This window comes from Mycteria americana, chromosome 16 (genome assembly GCF_035582795.1).
Source record: "Mycteria americana isolate JAX WOST 10 ecotype Jacksonville Zoo and Gardens chromosome 16, USCA_MyAme_1.0, whole genome shotgun sequence".
Taxonomy (NCBI): domain Eukaryota; kingdom Metazoa; phylum Chordata; class Aves; order Ciconiiformes; family Ciconiidae; genus Mycteria; species Mycteria americana.
Window position 1 is genome coordinate 4,147,536 of NC_134380.1, and position 22,849 is coordinate 4,170,384.

The 22,849-nt window shown below is 39.4% G+C and overlaps 1 protein-coding gene across 9 annotated transcripts in view; it reads left to right on the top strand.

The window, feature by feature from the left end:
• QTGAL (queuosine-tRNA galactosyltransferase) overlaps window positions 1-22,849 on the top strand; it is a 148,102-nt gene that overhangs the window by 99,086 nt on the left and 26,167 nt on the right. For all 9 annotated transcript variants that reach the window (XR_012778088.1, XR_012778090.1, XM_075518534.1 and 6 more), the window contains exon 8: window positions 9,305-9,429. Coding sequence is in view for 7 of the 9 variants with exons in the window: in XM_075518534.1 (XP_075374649.1) it covers window positions 9,305-9,429 (125 nt within the window). In the remaining 2 variants the exon portion in view is untranslated. The remainder of the gene's footprint in view (window positions 1-9,304; window positions 9,430-22,849) is intronic.

A 22,849-nucleotide genomic window follows, 5' to 3' on the forward strand; every position in this document is an offset into this window, starting at 1 on the left:
CAGCATGTTTATGGAATAAAATCCAGGGATGTCTATTGGTGGTATTTATTGTGGTAGGAGTAGAAATATGTTGGCAAATAGATCTAATTCAGATGCATTTGGATCCATTCGGGGTGTTTTGGACCTGAGGGGTTTTGCTTCCAGTGGTTTTGGTGAGATTTTAGGGCTAGACTGGGTGGTTCTGAATTTTTTTTGGAAAGCCTTCATTTAATAGTAATCTAAAAAAATCTGCTAAGGGTATTTCCTATTTTATTATTTAAACAACAACATATTGTTATTATTATTCTTTAAATAGCCTCTAAATGGAGCCCTCCTGTGCCATGCAGTGTGTATATATACATACAGACATACACACACATATATATGTATGTATGAGGATATACAAATATTATTCTTTGTGCTGCCAACAAAATTATAATTTAAAGAGACGGCAGACAGAGAACAGAATTGTTTAGAGCGGTGAAAAGATTTGCCCTTAATTACATAGCGGGTGAGTGGAAGAGCTGGGAATGGTGCCTGGCTCCCAGTACAATCTACATTCGCTAACCCATGCTCTTTATTTCTTTTTTATTATTATTCCTTATCATTATATTTTCATTCTCTGAAGAATGTTTGACTTAACTTCTTGAGCATTGTTAGTAAGCTCAAAAAAGAAAGCAAGCAAGCTAAAACATAACAACAACAATAGAACAGCAAGCCTAATAATAAAGTTCAAGAGGTTAAATTAAAGAGACTATTGTTCTGTGCTTTTTGCTTTTAGTTTTGGTTTGCCTTTTTTTCTCTTTGTTCTGGTTTTTTGGGTTTTTTTGGTTTTGCTTTATATATATAATTGTGTAGGGACTATGCCACTGGTTATTCAGATATAATATGCTGACAATCTTAATCCTAATGATTTTTCAACCACAATGCATGATATGTCATTCTAGTTTTAAAAATTATCAGTGGTAAGTTAAATTTGTCCCTATTGTGAAGTGTCCAACGTGTCAAAACTCAAACTCTGGCTGATACAGAGGACCTTCAAAAAAATACCCTACAAACAATGGTGACGACAGATCTGAACAAAGCAATGAATTTAAGCAATAAAGTCAAACCTTTGTCCTATGTGGGTTTAGAGGACAGAAAAATCAAGTCCTAAATCTTTTAGCATTTAGCACTGTAAAGTATTTAGCATTGATCTAACTCATTCATTTTCATTTGAAAAGAATTCCTTTGAGGCAAAGAAAGATTTTCGCTGTGTATCAATAGAGCTGTTATAAACTAGTACTGAATACCCTTAAGGATCTTATCCACGTGTGTATGTTCTGACCTGACCCATAATCTGACTATGTTAATTTGATCACTTCCATCTCCATTTTTGGGTTAGTATTTAACGGTGCAACCTGTAAGTGTCACATTGCTGCAAGTAAGCACAGAAACAGGCCAACAAATCTCCACGTTTCAGCCTTCTCTGTTTGCTAAACTGTTTTTCCATGCCAAAAAGCTGCATTTCTCATTTGGGATTAAATCCAAACACCTGTTCTTCATATTTCAGTGCTTAGAACAAATGGAAGATAATTCTTCCATGGAAGAAATTGTGATTTGATGTTTTTGTTAATAGTATGGGTGGACCGATAGAATATAAATATATAAGTTATGATGTAATCTTTTTTTTTACTACAGGTAGGTATGCATGTATCTCTCAGTCCATCCAGGCATTATGTGAAACAGATTTTTAAAAAATATTTACTCTAAAATAAATTATTTTAGAATAAATAATTTATTCTAAAATGTTTTTAGAAATAAATATTTTTTTCTGGTCAAGATCTGCAGTTGTTGGAAATGTATTCCTTTTATGTAATCACTGTGGCAATGCTCAAGCAAAATCCTAAATAGTATCTTCATAAATGGTGGCTAAGAACCTGACAGGTTTACTTTATGCACTAATTAACTGAAATGGTAGAGGTGTTATTTATGCAACCTCTGATATATGATAATTAAAGCAGAAGTACTTAAAAGTAGTTGATTTTAGCAAATTCTAATGGTATGCTGAGACTTAAGATAATACAATAGAAACGGTCACAAGCTGTCGTGGTTTAACCCCAGCTGGCAACTAAGCCCCCCCCAGCCGCTCACTCACTCCCCCCACAGCGGGATGGGGGAGAGAATCAGGAGAGTAAAAGTGAGAAAACTCGTGGGTTGAGGTAAAGACAGTTTAATAGGGAAAGCAAAAGCTGCGCACGCAAGCAAAGCAAACCAAGGAATTCCTTCACTCCTTCCCATGGGCAGGCAGGTGTCCAGCCATCTCCAGGAAAGCAGGGCTCCATCACGCCTAACGGTTACTTGGGAAGACAAACGCCATCACTCTGAACGTCCTCCCCTTCCTCCTTCTTCCCCAGCTTTATATGCTGAGCATGACGCCTACGGGGTCAGCTGTCCCAGCTGTGTCCCCTCCCAACTTCTTGTGCCCCCCCAGCCTCCTCGCTGGTGGGGTGATGTGAAGAGCAGCAAAGGCCTTGACTGTGTGTGAGCACTGCTCAGCAGGAACGAAAACAGCCCTGGGTTATCAACGGTGTTTCCAGCACAAATCCAAAAGATAGCCTCATAGCTACTAGGAAGAAAATTAACTTTATCCCAGCCCAAACCACACAAGCCTATAAAGTAACATTTTAAATTATATCCACTGCTAGGAGGAGAGTCACATGAACCATATTTCTGACTTAATTTTTTAGGAAACTAAAGGGAAATAATCTTTCTGTTATCCAACTGATTCAGATAAAGAGTGCAGTACTTCCTTACTGAAAGAAGTGGCAGGACTTTACTAAACCCTTCAGAACTCACACTTGAAAATGTGTGACATTATCCGCATGATTGGTTTTGCTCCTATACTTTTTGGTGTCTTCTAACAGCTAGCATCGTTGTTAAAAAGACACAACTGTGTCCAAAAGCATCACAAAAAGTTATGCTGAGGAAAAAATGTATGTGGTCTTGTATAATATGAAAAGCAGATTTCAAAGCTACATCATGTTAAAGCAGGGAACTTACAAAGTCATGCGCAGTGGTAGACGTGGTGTCTGTTATTAGCTAAGCAAAGTTATTGCCTTGTATGTTTGACATTGCACTTCAATTTGCATACAAAACCAACATTTTGCAATTTTGTCTGACTGACCTTTTGTACTTCTACCAAAATGTGTTCTTCAGGTGGACAACAGATTTTGTTTGCTATTAATGTCCAAATGGAGATCACTGGGGAGGCACATTATTTGTCTCTTTCAGCATGTTGTCCTTTTGTTGTAGTCACTTATGTGTAATGGCACTGAGCTAAAACAACTAGCTGCTTGTTTTAGATAAATGCTCTAAGAAATCTTGAGTACATTAAGAACTGTATAAATGAGCATTGCTAACCTGCAGACTCCACTCCATGCAAATGTGGCCAACTGTATAGTCTTGGCTTTATTCAAGCAGTATTATTCTTCACATCACAACTATAATATGCCACACTTGTTTCTTTCTCTAGAGTTTTACCACAACTTGGTCCCAAATTTCCTGTCACCTCTCTATTTAACCTTCCTTTTTAAGTGTATGAAAACTAAAAATGGAATGACAGCCTTAAAATTCTAAACTAATCTCAAAGTGTAAACAGGGGGAAATTATTCTTAATGAGCCCCAGATGGAATAGCATGTTATAAGCCACTGGCCTTTCTGAATACAAACTGTGGCTCCGAACAAAGTGTCTGGAGCTCAGTTTTGATCTATTTTTGTGATAAAAGGTCACAAAAACCACGAATTGAGGAGGTGTCAAAATATCCTTTTGTGCACAGGAGACTGTAGCACATGCTGCAAAGCTCTAAGATAACTTTGTAGGCTATTAGGCGCTAACTAATGCATTTTTCCATTTTTCTCTGCCAGAGCACACAAATGTCATTCCCTCCAGAAAGGCAAGCAGTTACAATAGTGCCTGAAAGGTAAAAGGCTAAGTAGCAATTTGGTTTTTTGGAACTTGAATTAAAATATGGTCAGTCTGTCAAATAACCTATCAAGGTGCTCTGGGGAAAAATTTGGATAAAACACAGGCACTAATGTTTTTGGCTTGGTATAGTTAAGGCTGAACAGAGATCAGTATTTGATCTAAAAAGGAAAGAAAAAGTGGTGGAGCCAATGATTAATTACACTTTATAAGCTGTTTGAAAATTCACCCCATACCCCATGTCTAATGACATTTTTTGCTAGTCTGTTATTAAATATCATTTAGAATTTACCACCTCCCTTCCATTTGACTTCCCCACCATCTTTTTTTAACTGAATTTCTCTCTGCCAATATGTTTGGATGAAAGCAATCTTTTGGAGTTTCCTCTAACCTGTTATTTCCCAAACAATGAAGTAAATGTTACAGGCTTCAGGTCTTATAATCAAGGCAAAATGATGTAAAGACATGATTTGGATGGGAGCAAAAAATGAAATGACAGATCTGCAGAAAGAGAGACTTAAGAATATCTTGGATAATCCTGAAGAGAAGCTATTAATAGCTATTTAATAGCTTGTGGTTAGTCTGCTTGCATACCTCTGGTGACTGTCCTAAAGGAAGTTAAACTAAGGAGTATTTTCAATTAACGATAATTTCCCCTCGAAATAAGTAATTTCAATGAGAAGTTGTTCATTACAAAAGAAAAATACAATAGACATTTAATACCAAACTGGTCTTTAGGGAAAGACTGAAGGATGGATAATTCTTGATAAATCCCTTTAGTTCCTAATTTTTTTCACCTTTTCATTTAAATTGGAGAAGAGCTGCAATTTCTTGTTTAGTTTTAGCTTCCAGCAGCTTAGTAGCTGTTCCCTGTTAGCAGCACACTTTGAACAGCGTTTGTTGGTGAGTAAGAGAGTTTAATGCCTGGCAGAACAGCATTTGATTCTGAGGCAGGAGTACTTCCTTTAAAATAGGGTGTCTTTGTGTTCACTTCTGTGCAACCACCTCCTCTGTATGTGTTATTTCTGTATGTCCAAGATTTAGCTCAAGACTTTGAGGAAATGCTGTTGGGCAGCTGTTGGCATATGTATTTAAAAAACAAAAACAAAAACAAAAACCAACCTTTGATTTTTTTACTCAACATCTCTGTTGCTAAATGACTCTGAGTTTAGAATTTTTTTTCCTGTTTAATCTTAGGTGTTGTAATATACACGATTGGATCTGCTTTTTATGCAACTCTAGTGTAATATTAATACTGACATGTTTTTCTTTTTTAATCAATGTTCTAAAATGTGCAGTATGAAATGAGTTAGTTTAAAAAACAGCAGTGAAACAAACTCTTTCCAAAGTCCTGTAAGAAACAGGTTAGTATGGAATCAAAAGTTACTTCCTTTTTGATTCATTCTTTCCATTCACCAATTTTAGGCTCCTCTGAGGAGTTAAAGCAATTTGGCTTATTCTGTCCAACAGTTACCCTGATGTTGCTGTCTGGTTTGCTAAAGTGTACCAAGTTATAGCCCAATTTTCCTTCATGCCTCTGATCAAGAGGAAAGGCTAACCTTTCCCAAACTTGAAGGTTTTTTTCACGTGTGGATAGATTTACTTGCCTTGTCTTGTTTGTCATCACTTTTTGTTATATATGCATGTATTCTTGACATATAAAACATTCAGTGTTAGATTTCCCATTTTCACTAGTTAGACTGCTCTGCATAGGCTGAAACCCCAGTGGTCTTGCTCACAAGGATCTGCCACCTCTACTAGAGTGCCTGGCAGCTGGAAGAGGACAGGGGAAGCATACATGTCAAAGATGATTGAGAGAAGGCTGAATGGAGGGAAAAAGAGATGGCTGAGGAAGTTGGGACAGATTGATTCTGTGGCAGAATCAATCTCCTGTATTAGGTTTAGCAGTAAAAGGCAGCTCTTACATTGTGTTTACACCTGTAGTGGTAAGTTCTGTCCAAGTGACCACAAAAAAGACTTCTGTCAGCCTGAAGTTCTGATATAGTTACTGTTGGTTGTCCCAGGGCTACAACACAATCTCTCACCAGGTGTTACTAGTTACAGCATGGCACAGAGGGCCACTCTTTCATTAGAAAAGTCCTCCAAAAATTGCTGATCAGTATCTTCATCCCTCCTGATGCTCTTCACCATTAATGGTGGTGGAGCTGCAAAAATTGTAGCCAGAATTGCTTGTTGTAGTGGTAGGTGGCTTGCACCTCCTTGCCAAATACGTATGTTGAGGACACTGTAGGTGGAGTACTGTTTCATGCACAGTGATCTGCTAGGAGTGAGAAACAGCGAGCAATGAGAAGATAAGAGAAGAATCGTGGAATATTTAGTTTGGTCCCTGAACAAGGAATTCCTTTAATTCAAGTTAGGTTCTGCTTGACATCCCATTGTGTATACAAAAACAATCTCCTCATCTGAACAGCCAACCATCAGCACAGCAAGTGATACCTGCCCAAAGTACTGGGTAAACACAAATCCTTCACCTATTTAGTAGTAATATGTTAAAGTGAACGATGATTTTGCATCTGGCTAGTGCACACTGGTTAGAACAGAGCAGGTGCAGGCTGTGTTTTTCTCTAGGAGCTGTATCAGCAGCTATGAGCACAACCTTGAGTGAGGCAGGCCAATGAGTTTATCCCTTGGTGCAGCATATAGGGTTGGGTTTTGCCTATAATGTGGAAAATTCTCTATGTAGTCCAGTAACATGTAAACTGTGCAATTTAATTGTATTTCTTAATGCTGAAAACTATTTATGTTGTAGCCTATTGCTGAAATGCTGGATTGTTAATTGATATTTTTAGCTATGGATATTAATTTTCCAAAAATACATTAAAATCTCCCTTTAGTGGTTAAACAGCTTTTTCTTTGAAAGTTGTTATTTGACAAAGATTCCTGGTGTTTAAAGTGCCATCTGGATCCAATAATATGTCTCAATTGGGAAGAAACTCTTGTATTGCAACAAACTTACACGCTCAAGAGCCATAGAAGTCTCATCCCTGCAGGATCTATAATGCAGTCAACATCTTTCCTCTCTTGAAAAATGCATGGCAGTGCTGCTCCTTTGTAATGGGAGAGGCCACTGCTGAGCAATACAAGGCACCTGCTCATTCCTAGGGGTGAGTGTACTTTATTTCAAAATATTTCTGCCAGTTAAAGTAAAGCAAAAGAGCACTCCAGAACCAAACAGCATTCTGAAAGATCCTCTTACTTTTGCAGTAACTCTTTTTTTAATATACGTATTAACAGTTATCTTGAATAATGTAAATGCTTATCCAAAAGAAAATGAATTGCAGATATGTATGTGATGTAATCATATATCTGAGTCAAAATATGACTGCTGCACTAAGCTGATATGTCGTACAGAATTTGTGCCCTGCCCGACACAGTCTAGTGTGTGACTGGAAAAGAGGAAAAGGTTTAAACTTTGCTGCTGAGTCTCAGTCATTAAAGTCTGGAATAAGAAAAAGATAAAAAGGGCTACCAGATAAATGGAAATAATTTGAGTTTGTGTTTTTCTTGTATTCCGATGACTGCAGTTGCTGTCTGCTACTCCAACTTCCCCCAGATTTCTTTTGTGGCTTTCAAAGTAGGTTTATATAAAGCATGAATTGTATGAAGTTCTCTAAAAGTTTTCTTCTGCATTGGAGCTCTTAAACTAGAAGTCAGACAAATATCTACAAAGACAAACAATAGCTACAAATAAGCTGCCCTTAGCAAGCTATCAGATCAGAATCCATTTTCTTCACAATCTGGGAGTGTGGTCCAATTCAGTGTCTTAAGTCAATCTATTACATAGTGAAATCTGGAGCTGCGAAGTACAGAGCTTGATTTAGGTCTGATTTCTCCTGAGATACATATGTTCAATTGAGTATTTTGGATTTGTTTTCCAGGGTTCACAGCTTTTTTTGTCTCATTTCTCCCCCCCCAGCTGCTCAGTCCAGACCATGTCTGACATGAACACTCAGTGTGGTGGGTATGAGAAACAGGCACTGAGCTGTATTGCTCTTGTAACTAGAAGGCCAGAAGAAACCACAAAGGGATTTTGTGTCCAGCACTTTAATTAGAGAATCTCATTTTCTTAATTGAGGAAGAAACTCAGAAGCTGTGGTAATGGGGAAATTTTTTTTTTTTTGTAAACTTGTGCTCTTACTATTTTTCTGTGTTGAAATAGAATACCTAAAGTTGAGGTTTATGCCCCTGTTACTCAAGTATGTGATATTACCTACAGAAAGAAATGTATTTCAATACCTTTCCCTTCTTTTACTTTTTCCTTCACAACTTTGTCATGTTATCTTTCAGCTTTTTATTGATGCCACACTTAAATATTTTATTTGGACCACCTGGTTTTATATATCAGAGACTTTTAGCCTGATAAAATCATGTGACCTTTTAAACACTGGGTTGGAGGAAAGAGAAAATCTGTATTTAAACATAGAAAAATTGAATGTTCTAGCCATATTTCAAGAAGTTGCACCATTGCAAAATGTAAATAGATGCTACTTTTTTACCTTCAGTATAGGGCTGTATCTTTAAAGGTGGGTTTATGCTTTCGTATGCTGTGACATGTAATTGAATACTATGTGCCATAAGATTGCCCTTCTGACAGTGTATCTCTGGCATGAAGATTTTCTGATTTTAGGTGGGAAATGTTGCATATGATAATGAAATCTCTAATATTTCCTAGAGCCTGATAGATCCACAATTCGAGGAGATTTTTTTCTTGCAGTGTTTCAGCACTTTTGCTTGCAATCCCATTAGGAAGAATGTACCATGGAAATTAAGTTGCAAGAAAAAAAAAAAAGGGAGTTTTTTTTCAGATGTTGCCTCATTCTGAGGTTGGTTTTATTAAGGTTTTTGTTAAGGTTTCTTACTGTGGGGCCTGATTCACCTTTTCTAAGTAGAGACCAGTATACATGTGGCAACCTAAGAAAGAACGGTAATTCTAGTAAAATGAAAAAACACTCTTCTGAAGTCACTGATCCCTTTCAGTAAACTATTTGGTTACTTGGCACTTCAGGCTTCATGAACTATTCAGCAGCTGGGTTTCTCTCTTTTGGGACTAGCCTGTACCAAGCTTTATATCTCTGTCAAAATGAGATGATGTTTACTTTTCCACCTCTGTCCTTGTGGTCAGCTGTACTTCATTTTTAAATAGTACTGCTTGCTTTTTTAATACCTTTATCTTTTCTACAGATACGTTTATTTAATGACCAACTTCATGGAGACATACAGAAAGAATATGAATAAAATTATGTTAAACCTTATTCATTTGGCAGAAAAATAAAATGTGTCTTCAGATGTAACTGTGAATACTGGTCACTTACTGGTTTGAAATAACTGCTTCTCTTCCAGGGTGTTCCAGAAGATTTGTTGTTTTTTTATAAACATATCCAAAAAGGCGGTGAAGTCTTTCGAGTAAACCATTGCCTCCTGCTGTACCGTTACCATCCACAGGCTGCAACTCATTCCGTCCTAGAGTAAGTTGCAATTTTTTGCTAGAACTTAAAAATTCGCTTAATTGGCAGCAAAGATGCTTTAATCTCTTCAAGACATCACACAGCAAAATAATTACCTAGTTGTGTTTAAATGTGTGTTGGTTTTTTGTTGTTGTTGGTTGGGTTTTTTCGGTTTGGTTTGGTTTTTTAAAGGCTAAAAAGCAAGCATAACGTAATATGTTGGTAGTATCCTCTTTTGATGGTGTTCTGTTCGTTCTTGCTATGCTTTGCTTTTGAGTAACATTCTGTAATGCTGGAATTGAAATGATGAATTGAAATCTCTGGTTTGGATACTGTTGCCCATAGACTACTGGTGTACCTGCGTTAATGATTTAGTGAGGCAGGAATGGTGTGGGGGCATTTTAACATTTGACAAATGGGGACGACAGTCTATCTACACCAGAGGTGTCGCCCAGGTCAGAAGAACGTACCTCTCGTCTTACCACCACCTCCACGAGGAAGAAAAGAAGGGTTATAGTTGTGGGTGACTCCTTTCTGAAGGGAACCGAGGGTCCGATATGCCGGCCAGATCCTCCTCTTAGGGAAGTCTGCTGCCTCCCTGGAGCCCGCGTGAAGGATGTCACGAGGGTACTCCCTAGTCTGGTACGGCCCTCAGACTATTACCCCCTACTGCTCTTCCATGTGGGGGGCGATGATACTGCAACGCGAAGTCCTAGGGTGATCAAAAGAGACTTGAGGGCCTTGGGACGGCTAGTAAGAAACTCAGGAGCGCAGGTTATTTTCTCTTCTCTCCTTCCAGTGGTGGGCAGTGACACCAGAAGGAACAGAGATGCCCAATCTATTAATGCATGGCTCCGTGGCTGGTGTCATCGCCACGGATTTGGTTTTTTTGACAACGGAATGGCCTACGCCGCACCGGGTTTGCTGGCATCCGATGGGATTCATCTTTCTCAAAGGGGAAAGAGAATCTTTGCACAGGAACTTGCAGGGCTCATTGACAGAGCTTTAAACTAGACTCGAAGGGGGAGGGGGATAATATCAGGCTTGCCCGAGAGAAGCTGAGGGGCAACGTGCCATGGTTGGAGGGAGCGGCTGACAGCGAGGACAGTCGGCCTGAGTCCTCGAGATGCACGGGGTACGCTTGGGCACAGCCGAAGTCGAGCGGAGTTGAGCCAGGGGATACTGAGGCAACGGGAGCCAAGAGGGAAACACCAGTGAAATGCCTCAAAGCACGCAAGGGGTGTTCTTCTATGAAGGAGGCACGGACGACACCCCAGCTGAAGTGCCTCTACACCAATGCACGCAGCATGGGCAACAAGCAGGAGGAGTTGGAAGCCATTGTACATCAGGAAAACTATGATATGGTGGCCATCACAGAAACATGGTGGGATGACTCGCACAACTGGAGTGCAGCGATGGATGGCTATAAACTCTTCAGGAGGGATAGGCGAGGCAGGAGAGGTGGTGGGGTAGCCCTATACGTCAGGGAGAGTCTGGATAGTTTAGAGCTCAATGATGGTGATGATAGGGTGGAGTGTCTGTGGGTCAGAATCAGGGGGAAGGCCAACAAGGCAGATATTGTGGTGGGAGTCTGTTACAGACCCCCCAGCCAGGATGAGGAGACAGATGAACTATTCTATAAGCAGCTGGGAGAAGCCTCACGATCGCTAGCCCTTGTTCTTGTGGGGGACTTCAACCTGCCGGATGTCTGCTGGAAATACAATACAGCAGAGAGGAAACAGTCCAGGAGGTTCCTGGAGCGTGTGGCAGATAACTTCCTGACGCAGCTGGTGAGTGAGCCAACGAGGGAAGGTGCCCCGCTGGACCTCTTGTTCACCAACAGAGAAGGACTGGTGAGTGATGTGATGGTTGGAGGCTGTCTTGGGCAGAGCGATCATGAAATGATAGAGTTTTTGATACGTGGAGAAGCGGCGAGGGGGGTCGGCAAAACTGCCACCTTAGACTTCCGGAGGGCGGACTTCAGCCTGTTTAGGAGACTGGTCGACAGAGTCCCCTGGGAGGCAGCTCTTATGGGCAAAGGGGTCCAGGAAGGCTGGACATTCTTTAAGGAGGAAGTCCTAAAGGCACAAGAGCGGGCTGTCCCCAGGTGCCGAAAGACGAGCCGGCGGGGAAGAAGACCGGCCTGGCTGACTAGAGAGCTCTGGCTCGAACTGAGGAGAAAGAGGAGAGTCTATGACCTCTGGAGGAAGGGGCGGGCAACTCAGGAGGACTACAGGGGTGTAGCGAGGCTGTGCAGGGAGAAAACTAGAAGGGCCAAAGCTGAGCTAGAGCTCAGTCTGGCTGCTGCTATAAAAGACAACAAAAAACACTTCTTCAAATACATTAGCAGCAAAAGGAGAGCTAAGGAGAATCTCCAGCCCCTAGTAGATGTGGGAGGAAACACAGTGACCAAGGATGAGGAAAAGGCTGAGGTACTTAATGCCTTCTTTGCCTCAGTCTTTATTAGCAGGGCCGAATGTTCTATGGGTACCCAGCCCCTGGAGTTGGAAGATAGGGATGGGGACCAGACTGGAGCCCCCATTATCCAGGGGGAAATGGTGAGTGACCTGCTGCACCACTTAGACACTCACAAGTCTATGGGGCCTGATGAGATCCACCCGAGAGTGTTGAAGGAGCTGGCAGATGTGCTCACCAAGCCCCTTTCCATCATTTACCAGCAGTCCTGGCTAACTGGGGAAGTCCCTGCTGACTGGAGATTAGCGAATGTGACACCCATCTTCAAGAAGGGCCGGAAGGAGGACCCAGGGAACTACAGGCCTGTCAGCCTGACCTCGGTGCCGGGGAAGCTGATGGAGCAGATCATCCTGAGTGCTATCACACGGCATGTAGAGAATAACCAGGGGATCAGGCCCAGCCAGCATGGGTTCAGGAAAGGCAGGTCCTGCTTGACCAACCTGATCTCCTTCTATGATAAGGTGACCCGCCTAGTGGATGAGGGGAAGTCTGTGGATGTTGTCTATCTAGACTTCAGTAAAGCCTTTGACACGGTTTCCCACGGCATTCTCCTGGAGAAACTGGCTGCTCATGGCTTGGACGGGTGTACTCTTCGCTGGGTAAAGAACTGGCTGGACGGCCGGGCCCAAAGAGTGGTGGTGAATGGAGTTTACTCCGGTTGGCGGCCGGTCACAAGCGGTGTTCCCCAGGGCTCGGTGTTGGGGCCAGTTCTGTTTAACATCTTTATCAATGATCTGGACGAAGGGATCGAGTGCACTCTCAGTAAGTTTGCAGACGACACCAAGTTGTGTGGGAGTGTTGATCTGCTGGAGGGTAGGCAGGCTCTGCAGAGGGACCTGGACAGGCTGGATCGATGGGCTGGGGTGAATTGTATGAGGTTTAACAAGGCCAAGTGCAAGGTCCTGCACTTGGGCCACAGCAACCCCATGCAACGCTACAGGCTTGGGGAAGAGTGGCTGGAAAGCTGCCTGGCAGAGAAGGACCTGGGGGTGTTGGTTGACAGCCGCCTGAATATGAGCCAGCAGTGTGCCCAGGCGGCCAAGAAGGCCAATGGCATCCTGGCCTGTATCAAAAATAGCGTGGCCAGCAGGACTAGGGAAGTGATTGTGCCCCTGTACTCGGCACTGGTGAGGCCGCACCTCGAATACTGTGTTCAGTTTTGGGCCCCCCACTACAAGAGGGATATTGAGGTACTGGAGCGCGTACAGAGAAGGGCAACGAAACTGGTGAAGGGTCTGGAGCAGAAGTCTTATGAGGAGCGGCTGAGGGAGCTGGGACTGTTTAGCCTGGAGAAAAGGAGGCTGAGGGGAGACCTCATCGCTCTCTACAACTACCTGAAAGGAGGTTGTAGAGAGGTGGGGGTCGGTCTCTTCTCCCAGGTAACAAGTGATAGGACAAGAGGAAATGGCCTCAAGTTGCGCCAGGGGAGGTTTAGACTGGATATTAGGAAATTTTTCTTCACCGAGAGGGTTATCAAGCATTGGAACAGACTGCCCAGGGAAGTGGTTGAGTCGCCATCCCTGGAGGTATTTAAAGGACGTTTGGATGAGGTACTTAGAGACATGGTGTAGTGATGGTTTTTGGCAGTGTTAGGTTTATGGTTGGACTCGATGATCTTAAAGGTCTTTTCCAACCTATATGATTCTGTGATTCTGTGATTCTGTGAAATATTCTAAGAAATTGTTTTGTCTTTGCAACAGTTCTTGAAATAATTTCACAATAGTTATTGTAAGAGCAATGAAGCATTTTGGGGACTGCATTACAGCAGTACTGTTTTGCTCAACTTCCACTTACCATCCCTTCAGCTGAGACTGTAACTAACTGATCACGTGAGATCTCGTAATCTGCCTGAATAACCTCTCTGATTATTTAAAGCCTCTGAGTTTCTTACCCTCAAAGCAGGTTAAGAATACTTTGCATGATTATGTATCTCATCTGCTGAACATGGCAAAAGCAAGCAGTGAAGTGGTAACTTTTTCAATACTTTGAACACGATTGCAAGAACGTGTTTGAAATATATCCTAGTGGTGAAATTTTATTGGGATTTTTAATTAGGATTTTTAATATGTGAGGTTTTGATTCTCATATTTTTTGCCATGTGAACCATAATATAAAAAATATTTTTTTAATTTTAAAGCTTAATTTCAAAATGAACTGTCTCAATTTTTAAAAAGTAAACAGAAACCTGTAATACCAACAAAAACCTTCTTTTGGAAAAACAAAAAAAAACAACTAAACCTTTCATCTGATAATGTGCTGCATTTACATATATTATTTTCCTATTTTAAAGGGTCTAAACAATCTAAATCAGATAATGAGGTTTGAAAAATACCTGAGGACATTTAGGAGTAATTCTCTCAGGTGATTCCTTGTAAGCTGTTGCCTACTGCTTTTACAGTGCTGGTCGACCCTTAAAGAAAATGTTAAAATTGTCGATTGCTGGTTCCTCTACGTGCTCATTTTACCCATCAAAGGCATTCTTCGTGATGAGAATTCCTGCAAGCTGAGCCAAAGTCGTTTCTTTCTCTTATGCATTGACGTTAACGAAAAATTATTCAAGTTTTACTGTCCTTTAGGACAGACAGGTGTGGGTTAGGAGTCCCACACCAGAATCACAGTTGTAATTAAGTAAACTGTTTTCTTACTGATTAATGATATAAATACACTTCTCAGTCAGTCCTATTTGTATGGCTTTGTAGAACTGACTAGTAAAACTAAACATTTTTATGTGCATTTTAGTTGTATATCACTATATTATTGTATTACCATAAATACTATAGTATGCTAGCATAAATATCATGCTCATGGTTAGTGTCACTACAGATCTCTATAAATACATATATCTATGTATGCATGTGTATGTAAAATCATTTAACACTGAAACAGTCATTCCAAGCAAATAGAAGATATTCTTTGGATTTTGCAAACAAATACGAGGTAAATTATTTTCCTTTTGATTGGTGTTTAAATGTAAGGGGTTTTTTTCTCCTTTAGTGTGTGATCATTTTGGCAGTTAGTTACAAACTTTTCAGCCGTGCATCATGGGATGCTAGAACTCTTGGAAGCCTGTTGCTTGTATCTGTGGGAAAACATCTTATTCTTGGAAATGAGTTTGTTTTGAATTTACTGCAAGCTGTTGCTTATTCAGATCTACAAGGTTGTGTGGCACAAGCACCCTGAATTACAACATACTGTGAGAATGTGGAAATACTGTAAGCTGTTTCAGATGTGCAGTTTGCATGTCCAAATTGGCGCCTTTCTTGTCTCATTCTAAGAAGTCAGGCTAGCCATTCTTCCTGTTGGCTTTTGCTGGTACTACTGTTAATAATATTTTCTGTGACCTTTCAAATATGAGGTTGTGTAATATCTCTTCTTATTGGCTTGTTCCCCTGTTTGTTGCCCAAGTTGTGAAGGGTTGGCCAGCATTTGTTTCTAAAGACTGAGGTGTGCATTGAGCAAAAAGAGTTTAATGGACTCATCACAAAGCTTTAAATTTACAATTTAAATTGGGTCTTTCCTAGTTTGCCTTTTGGTCACCCCACCTTATTTAACACATGTTCTACCTTTTCTAGAACTGTGGTTTGTTTTTTTTTTTTTTTTATGGTGTGTTTTGTTTGAGGAGTTTTCTGTGGCATTTTGCCTTTCACCATTGGCCTATGTTGTCTTTGAATTTTCAGAGTTAGCCTAGACCTGGATTAGGAAGTAGTAATTCACCAACCAGATTAATATCTTGTCTGAGATCAGAATTATGCTTGTAGGAAAGTTGATTTTTTTTTTTTTTTTTTTAACAGTTTATACTAGTTTCAGCCTTAAAAAATAGTTTGGAGCTAGTTAATAGGACTTATTTATACAAAAGTGCGTAATTCAATCTTTTCAGCAAAGACAACAGTCGCCTGTAGCCTATTATGGGCTGATTTCAGTTTATATGAGTGTCTTTCATTACTGTTCAGGGTAAAAAAAATGCCTGATTTTGCATTTTCAGACTTCCTAAAATATATATAAAACTACTTGGCAAGCGACATTTAGTTCTTTTTATTTAGTATGTATAATTGTAAACACTAATGATTTCTAGGTCATTTCCTATGATTAGTATCCTTCTGGAACAAATATTGAGAGGTGAAAGTATCTGTGAAGCAGGAAAGAAAGTCTTATTTGCATTCTCCCTTACCCTGGAGGCATCAGACTACGTTATTAAATGTTTTGGGGGTATGACATAATCTGAACGAAGTACAGTCTATATTTAGATTTCATTAGGTGCATACAGAAATATAAACGTTCTCATTGTAATTTCATCTAAAGTCTATGATGGATACCTGCTAAATGTGAATGAGCAATAGAAGTTTTGAGAGACTTCTCTTTAGCCAGGAATTTACAACACAAATCCAACGTATTGTATCTCTTAGATCTAAATCATTTTATCTCACATTACAGCTCGTATCCTAGGGCTGTGTGTACGTTGTGCTACATAGCTACATTACACTGATTTGATACAATATCAGAACTGGCTTTATAGTGAGAAGTGCTGTAGTAAGAAAGCTTGGTGTATAATAAAAACATTGTAAAACTCATAGATTTTTATCTTGCCAAAAGGGAGAAAAAGGAACTGTATATAAAACAATGTACCTCATTGCAAGATAAAAGTCAGCTTGGAACAAGACGAGCAATAAAACATTACACATGTCTTTAGGTAGTGTTGCTCATGAAGACTGGCAGTTGGGGCAGGTAGCTAATCTTTGTAGCAATTTACAAGCTTTTGGTCAAGAGAAATTTAATATGTGCAGAAAATAAGGTTCGTACCTTCCTTCTGAGATTCAGGCAATTCCCTTTTATGCAGAAAATGTGAAGCATACTTACAAGGCTTACAGTAATTTCATATGCTGTGTATTCAGAATGAGTATAATATTGTAAGAGCTTGTTCTGCAGAAATAACCAAAATTACGTAATCTATTGAAACCATCTGGTTTCAGGCACTAGAAGCTTCCAGTGTCATCTAAGTGAAGGGGAACAGGCATTTAGTCTGAAACACACATTTGGTTGTTTTAAAGGTACTCTGAGGCATGGGTCTCGTATCACTGATGAGCGCAGGAATGCCTGCTTCATTTCCTGCAAAAACATGTGCATCCAAAAATAGGCAGGAGAGAGGAATAGCGTAACATATTCCTGTACAACTGAAATAAAGATGAGGTCAACTGCGTTTTTATCTTCCATGCTTGCATTTGGCACTTCAATTAAACATGGAAACTAATGACCTCATTAGATTCTTGAAAAGTAAATGGCATTAACATTGATAGTCTCTGTCTTTCTTAATAAGCCTTTCATGAAAAATAGGCCACAATGCAAACCATGCCTCAGTTAATGACCCATGACCTGAAGATGAACTCAGACATTAATAGAACCTATTAACAGTGTAAATGTAATAACTCAGTGGGACGATATGGTCCAGCAATTAATAAGTTCACATGAAGTTCAACAGAACAACAACGACCAAAAAAATCAGTTTATTCACCAGTATGGTCAAGGTTCAAATGGGATTCATTTCTGAATTTCCTGTGGATTGTAAGGACCTTGAATTCTGCGTGCAAAACTAGCTGAAAAGAATCTGTTCTTTCAGCTCTCACTGTGATTAAAAAGTTCTCTGTTCTTCCATCTCTGGATCATCTATCAGGTGAGATTCACCTATATATAAAACTCTATTATCCTGCCATGAATAAAAAAAACACTGGAAGAGGCCGTTTGCTTGAATAGCTCCTCTTCCTGTCTGGTGTTACCTGAGTAGGGTGCGGGACCAACGTATATAGAAAAGGTCAGATTTATAGTGTTACTGTGAATGGTAATCAATGCCTAAAATTCCAGTACTGTTTAGGATATTGGGCTTGTATTTGTGCATTTCTCAAGTACTTGTACATCTGTCTGCTCTGTTCATTCACTTATGTAGCCTCACTGGGGGAAGGAGGGGAAAGGCAGTCAAACAATATGGCGAGGTTTAACTGAGCTCAGACATTAAATCATATAGCTTTTATTGTCACATTATCTTTCATTTCAAAATAGGAGTAGAGCAGATGTTTCTTGACTCCTGTGTTCAGTCAGTAGGTCACCACACATTTTAACAGAGCTCCATTGTTATATTACTTGGGTGGATGGTATGGTAATAACTACTTGGGACTGAGGAACACACTTCGTAGTCATTCTCACCCGCTGCATGAATACCCTCATTTCACTCCTGCAGAACTTTGGCTCCTCTTCTTCCTTCCAGACGACATAACTGATGAGTATTGAGGGGCCATGGCAAGTGAGATCTTAGGAAAATTATGTAAGCCTCTAGAATGATTTTCCAAGTAGAAAAATGTGTACTTCTTACATTTCTTTTGTAAAGTAAAGAAGTGACAACAAAATGAAAGAAATGGGGAAAATAATGTACTTCAAGAATTTGGGTCAAGGAGGAGTATTAAGATGTGGGAACCACCTTCTACAGTCAGAACAATTTGTATCCCACCTTCTGGCTGGGGAAAATCTGGTTAACCGAATAGGGGCTAGGAAATGATACTAAAGGCTACTGGGAAACTGCTTACTTTAATCCCTTCTGACATGGGTAGGAAAAGCAGCCTTGATTTGGGATGATGCAGAGTGATAATACCTCCTAGTTTTTGCTGGTGGCTATGAATATGTAATAATGCAAAGTCTGAAAATAGCTGTGAGAATCATCTCTGAGTAGTGGTTTGTACAACTTCTAGATCGTTTCAGGCATTTTCTTTAATCATCCTTTGCACGTTGCTATGGTTTCCATCTGTTGCACCTGCACTGGCTCTTAAGGGATGGGAAAATGGCATTCCCTGATCCCTCAAGGCAGGAATCCCAGTTATCTATTCTGGAACCATCAAAAAATGTGGCAAATTAGGTGAACCGGAAACCTGAAGGGAGTAACTGAAACTCTCTCTTCTGACACTCTGTAAGCTACCTTTTGCTTCAACATGTGAGATACATTGTTAGTGCAGAGCATGTTTTCACAAAGATTAAGTCTGTGGTTGTCACTCTAAAGCTCAGTCACAAATTCTCCCCTCAATTCTGTTTTTATCCGATGATCTCAGCTTGCACTGTTAAAAGTATTCCAAGGTTAACTCAAGACTGCAAAGTGTTCTATATAACTTAAAATTTTCATTAAAAAGGGCACGTACAATATGGGGATGTGATTTTTAAATACTTTTCTGTGAGCATTTTAATGAGAATGCCTCATAGTGATGCAAGCAAAAAATCACAAGTGCTGAGTATATTGGCTTCATTTTCACAACCCAAAATAGGTATTTAAGAAAGCCATTTATTGGTGTTTAAATGACACTGTCTGACAATATTCTTGTATTTGAACAGTGTTCCAATTAATTTGGAGTTTAATGAGTTTCATATCTTTTTATTTCTGAGTGCAATTCCCTTAAATACTTTCTGCACTTGCATTTCTCAGTGTAACATTCATAGATAAGATTGGGTCAGTAAATCTGCTTCAGTCTGAAATCTTTGTGGGTGATTACCAACAATGAGATTTGGTCTGTTTGAATTTTACCTCTATAGGGACTTCTGTGGAACATAGGCATCCATCACCTAGACGGCAAATGCATGCTGTCTGGAAGCAACCAATACTAAATGTACCAGGACATTTCCATGACTAATAGAAGCATTTTCTGTGTGCCTGGATGTAGATTCCCAGTGTTTGCCCTACACCAAGAAGTTAGTTGATAATTTTTTTATGCCTTGTAAGGTTGCCTGTTTTTTCCTTAGCTTTCTTAACTTTGCAAACTCAAGTGGAAAAGAAGCTTGCCTTTGTCACTCAAGTCAATAGAACAGATTCTGAAGTACCCCTGGAATGTAATACAGTGTTATCCTTATGAAGTCACATTTCAAAGTAAAATCAGTTTTAAAACCTTTCCATTTGCGTGTAAAGCAATAATCTTCCTTTTTAGAAGCTAGTAGAAGCTCTAAAATTTCCAGTAAAGTGATGCTGGAAAAATACTTGACCTTCATATTTTTTTCCTTTAACTTTTCTTCTGGGAATATAGTATACTCTAATGAACATGGAAACAGGCAAGTGTCAAAGGATGCCAGCAGCAGCTAAAGCTTTGCAGCAGGAATGCAGCTTGTGGTTGCATTAGAAGAGATTTGCAATCAAATCCAAGATATTTTTTTTTTCTCTCCATTAGTTGAAGTGCTGGTGCATGGCCATAGTCTTCAAAACAGTGCGGAAATTTTATATGGAGTAACTGTTCTTCTTGGGTACATTTGTTTGTGTTTGAAGTTCTTTCCAAGTTATTCACACCACAATCAATGATGAAGTGCTAAGCAGGATTTGGCTGTGCTGAAAAATTGCACGCTGAAGTGAAGTGGGCTCTCTGGAGCTAATGAATAATCCCAGCAAGAATCCATATGTCTTAGTGCTATGAGGGTTTCATGTTCTTCAAACCATAACTCAGGGATGTGAAGGAACAACACAAAATTCCTGTCAGTAAAATATTAGAAAAGTTTGCTAACAAACTTTTGGGAACAAATTAGGTTACCTATTAACCTCAATGACCTCAAATACTTGTATCTCAGAGGTATACTTCATAAGAATAATTTGGAACAATAAATTTGGCTTTGTGACCTTTGATAACCTGTTACAAAAAGGAAAAATTTGAAAATGTTTCATAGAAGTCAGATGTTACTGTAATGCCAGATCATCAGACATGTCTAGTGATCATACTCATGTATTTACAGTTTTATAAGAGAACCAGAATTGGTGTAATGCATACAGGATTATGGATAATCAGAACTGCAACTAGGAGATGGAGCAGTCTGATTCATTGATGAGAATGACTCACAACAGCATAGCTGTAGCAGCTCCTGTTCCTGACACTCTACCCACCTGGACAGTTTAGATCCTTAGCATCAAGGAAGCTTGAATGGATTTTGATTTTTCTATAAAATGGCAAGCTGCACTTGCAGACCAGAAGTAGCTTGCTGGTCTGCAATAACCTCTACTGACTCATGAATCAGAAGCCTTATTTGAAGCACAAGAAATAACATATTCTTTGAGTATTTTGGTGTTTAAATTCCATACCAACTTGATATAGTCAGACGACTGTGGGGCTTAAACTTGAATTGTGAAGAAGGTATATTGGTAGGAAAAAATAAGTGCTTCTCCAGACAAAGAAAACCATAGGCAGCTTTAGGATCTCACAGGCAAATTGCTAGGGTTTTTTTCTGTTAATGCTTTAACTAATTTCAGCGTCTAATTTCTTGGATCACAAGATGTATTATAAATTGTAGAACAAGTTGTTATAAAGTGTATTGTGTTCTGTCATGATAAAGCAAATGGAAAAAAAACTATTTGAAGAAATGCTTTCAGAAAGGAAAGACAATTAGGTGTTTATCAGAATTTCCTATGAAGGAAATTTTCAACTCAAGGTGCCTTGTTCAAGAGATGTAGATTAGGAAGATTTGTCTGTCAAGCCATAAATTGAGGAAATCAATTTATTGTATCTAGAAAACTGTTAACATATTAAATATGAGATAGGTTCCTAGTTAATGAATATTAAATGAACCCTGGACATAAACCAGATGTTCTTAACAGCAGGCAGTTTTGTTTAAACCATTGTAAATTATGTAGTCTTAAGTATTACATTATAGGGTGGGAATTGCTGTTTTAAAAGCATATCTGATTGAAAGTGATAGGAAATGTGTGTACGTGCACATGTACACACACACACACACACAAAAAAAAAAGTTGTAGTTGTCAAAGTGAATTTGACAGTTGGGAGGAATGGTCCATGAACAAAATGCATTCCTTGAAGTTGTCTTCTCTTTCCAAGAACCTGTCTTGAACTTGCTGAAGATCTCAATGGGTCTTCAGTATTTAAAGATGTTAGGTGTTCCCTTGTTACTGGTTCCAAAGCCATATGCTTCATCATTTGGTATTAGTCTCACAGTTGTTTACCTCAACTGCCTGGCTTAAATTATATTGTGGAACTTATTACAAATATGAAGACATAAAGGTGTAATTGGACACAGACATTTGCCAGCTTGCTTTTTTTCTAAAGCATCTTTTAAGAAGTTTTATAAGGCATACCACTTCTTCCAAAAAAAAAAAAAAAAGAAAAAAAAGAAAAATAATTTCCACTGCTCCGTGTTTCTAGAAATGCTATTTCTTATGAAAGTCGTCTTCAAATAAAGGCACAGTCACATTCATATCACTGCGGAATAATACTTTGGAACCTTTAAAATTAGATCACTCTTATTTGGTCTAAAGTGTGTGTGTGCACATTCACAAGTGTGAATGGTGTGTAACAGCCGGTGTGTAACAGTTTGTGTTGCGTGTGACTTTGCAGTTCAGTGATTATTTGTTGCTGTATGGGTGTCCTCTGATTCAGAGCTTTGAAAACTGACTTGTTGAAGATGAGCTGAATACCAAAATGTAAATGGACTTCCATTGTAGTATTGGGCTGTATATTTGGGTCGATTGGAGTACTGAATTTGTGAGATTTCAACTTCATATTGACAAAGGAGAATGAAAGCGTGGGCAGATGGAACATGAAGAGGTCATCTTGGATTTAGGAGATAGTTTGCCCCTATGCTCTGCAGTGTTATAGAGCAGATCATATGGTGAGTACAGGTATGGGCAAACACTGTATTGGTGGGCAGTTGGAATTGTCGGTATTGAATTTGATTACCATAGCCACAGTTTTTCATCTTCTTGTGATCTTCTGTTAGGGTTCTTGAAAATAATAGTGGTTTAGCTACAGCTTCAAATCTATCCTAATGATTTTTGTCTGAGAACTGCCACAGAATTTCTTTTTTTTCTAGCAACAGTTTACATTTTCCTCAGAAATTTCTAGCATAATGTTTTGGTGTGATTTTTTGTCTCCTGTATGAGTCAGTTTGGTCAGATTTATGTGTATGTGAGTATGTACATATGCATATAGGTATATAATAATGCTAAAAGTTT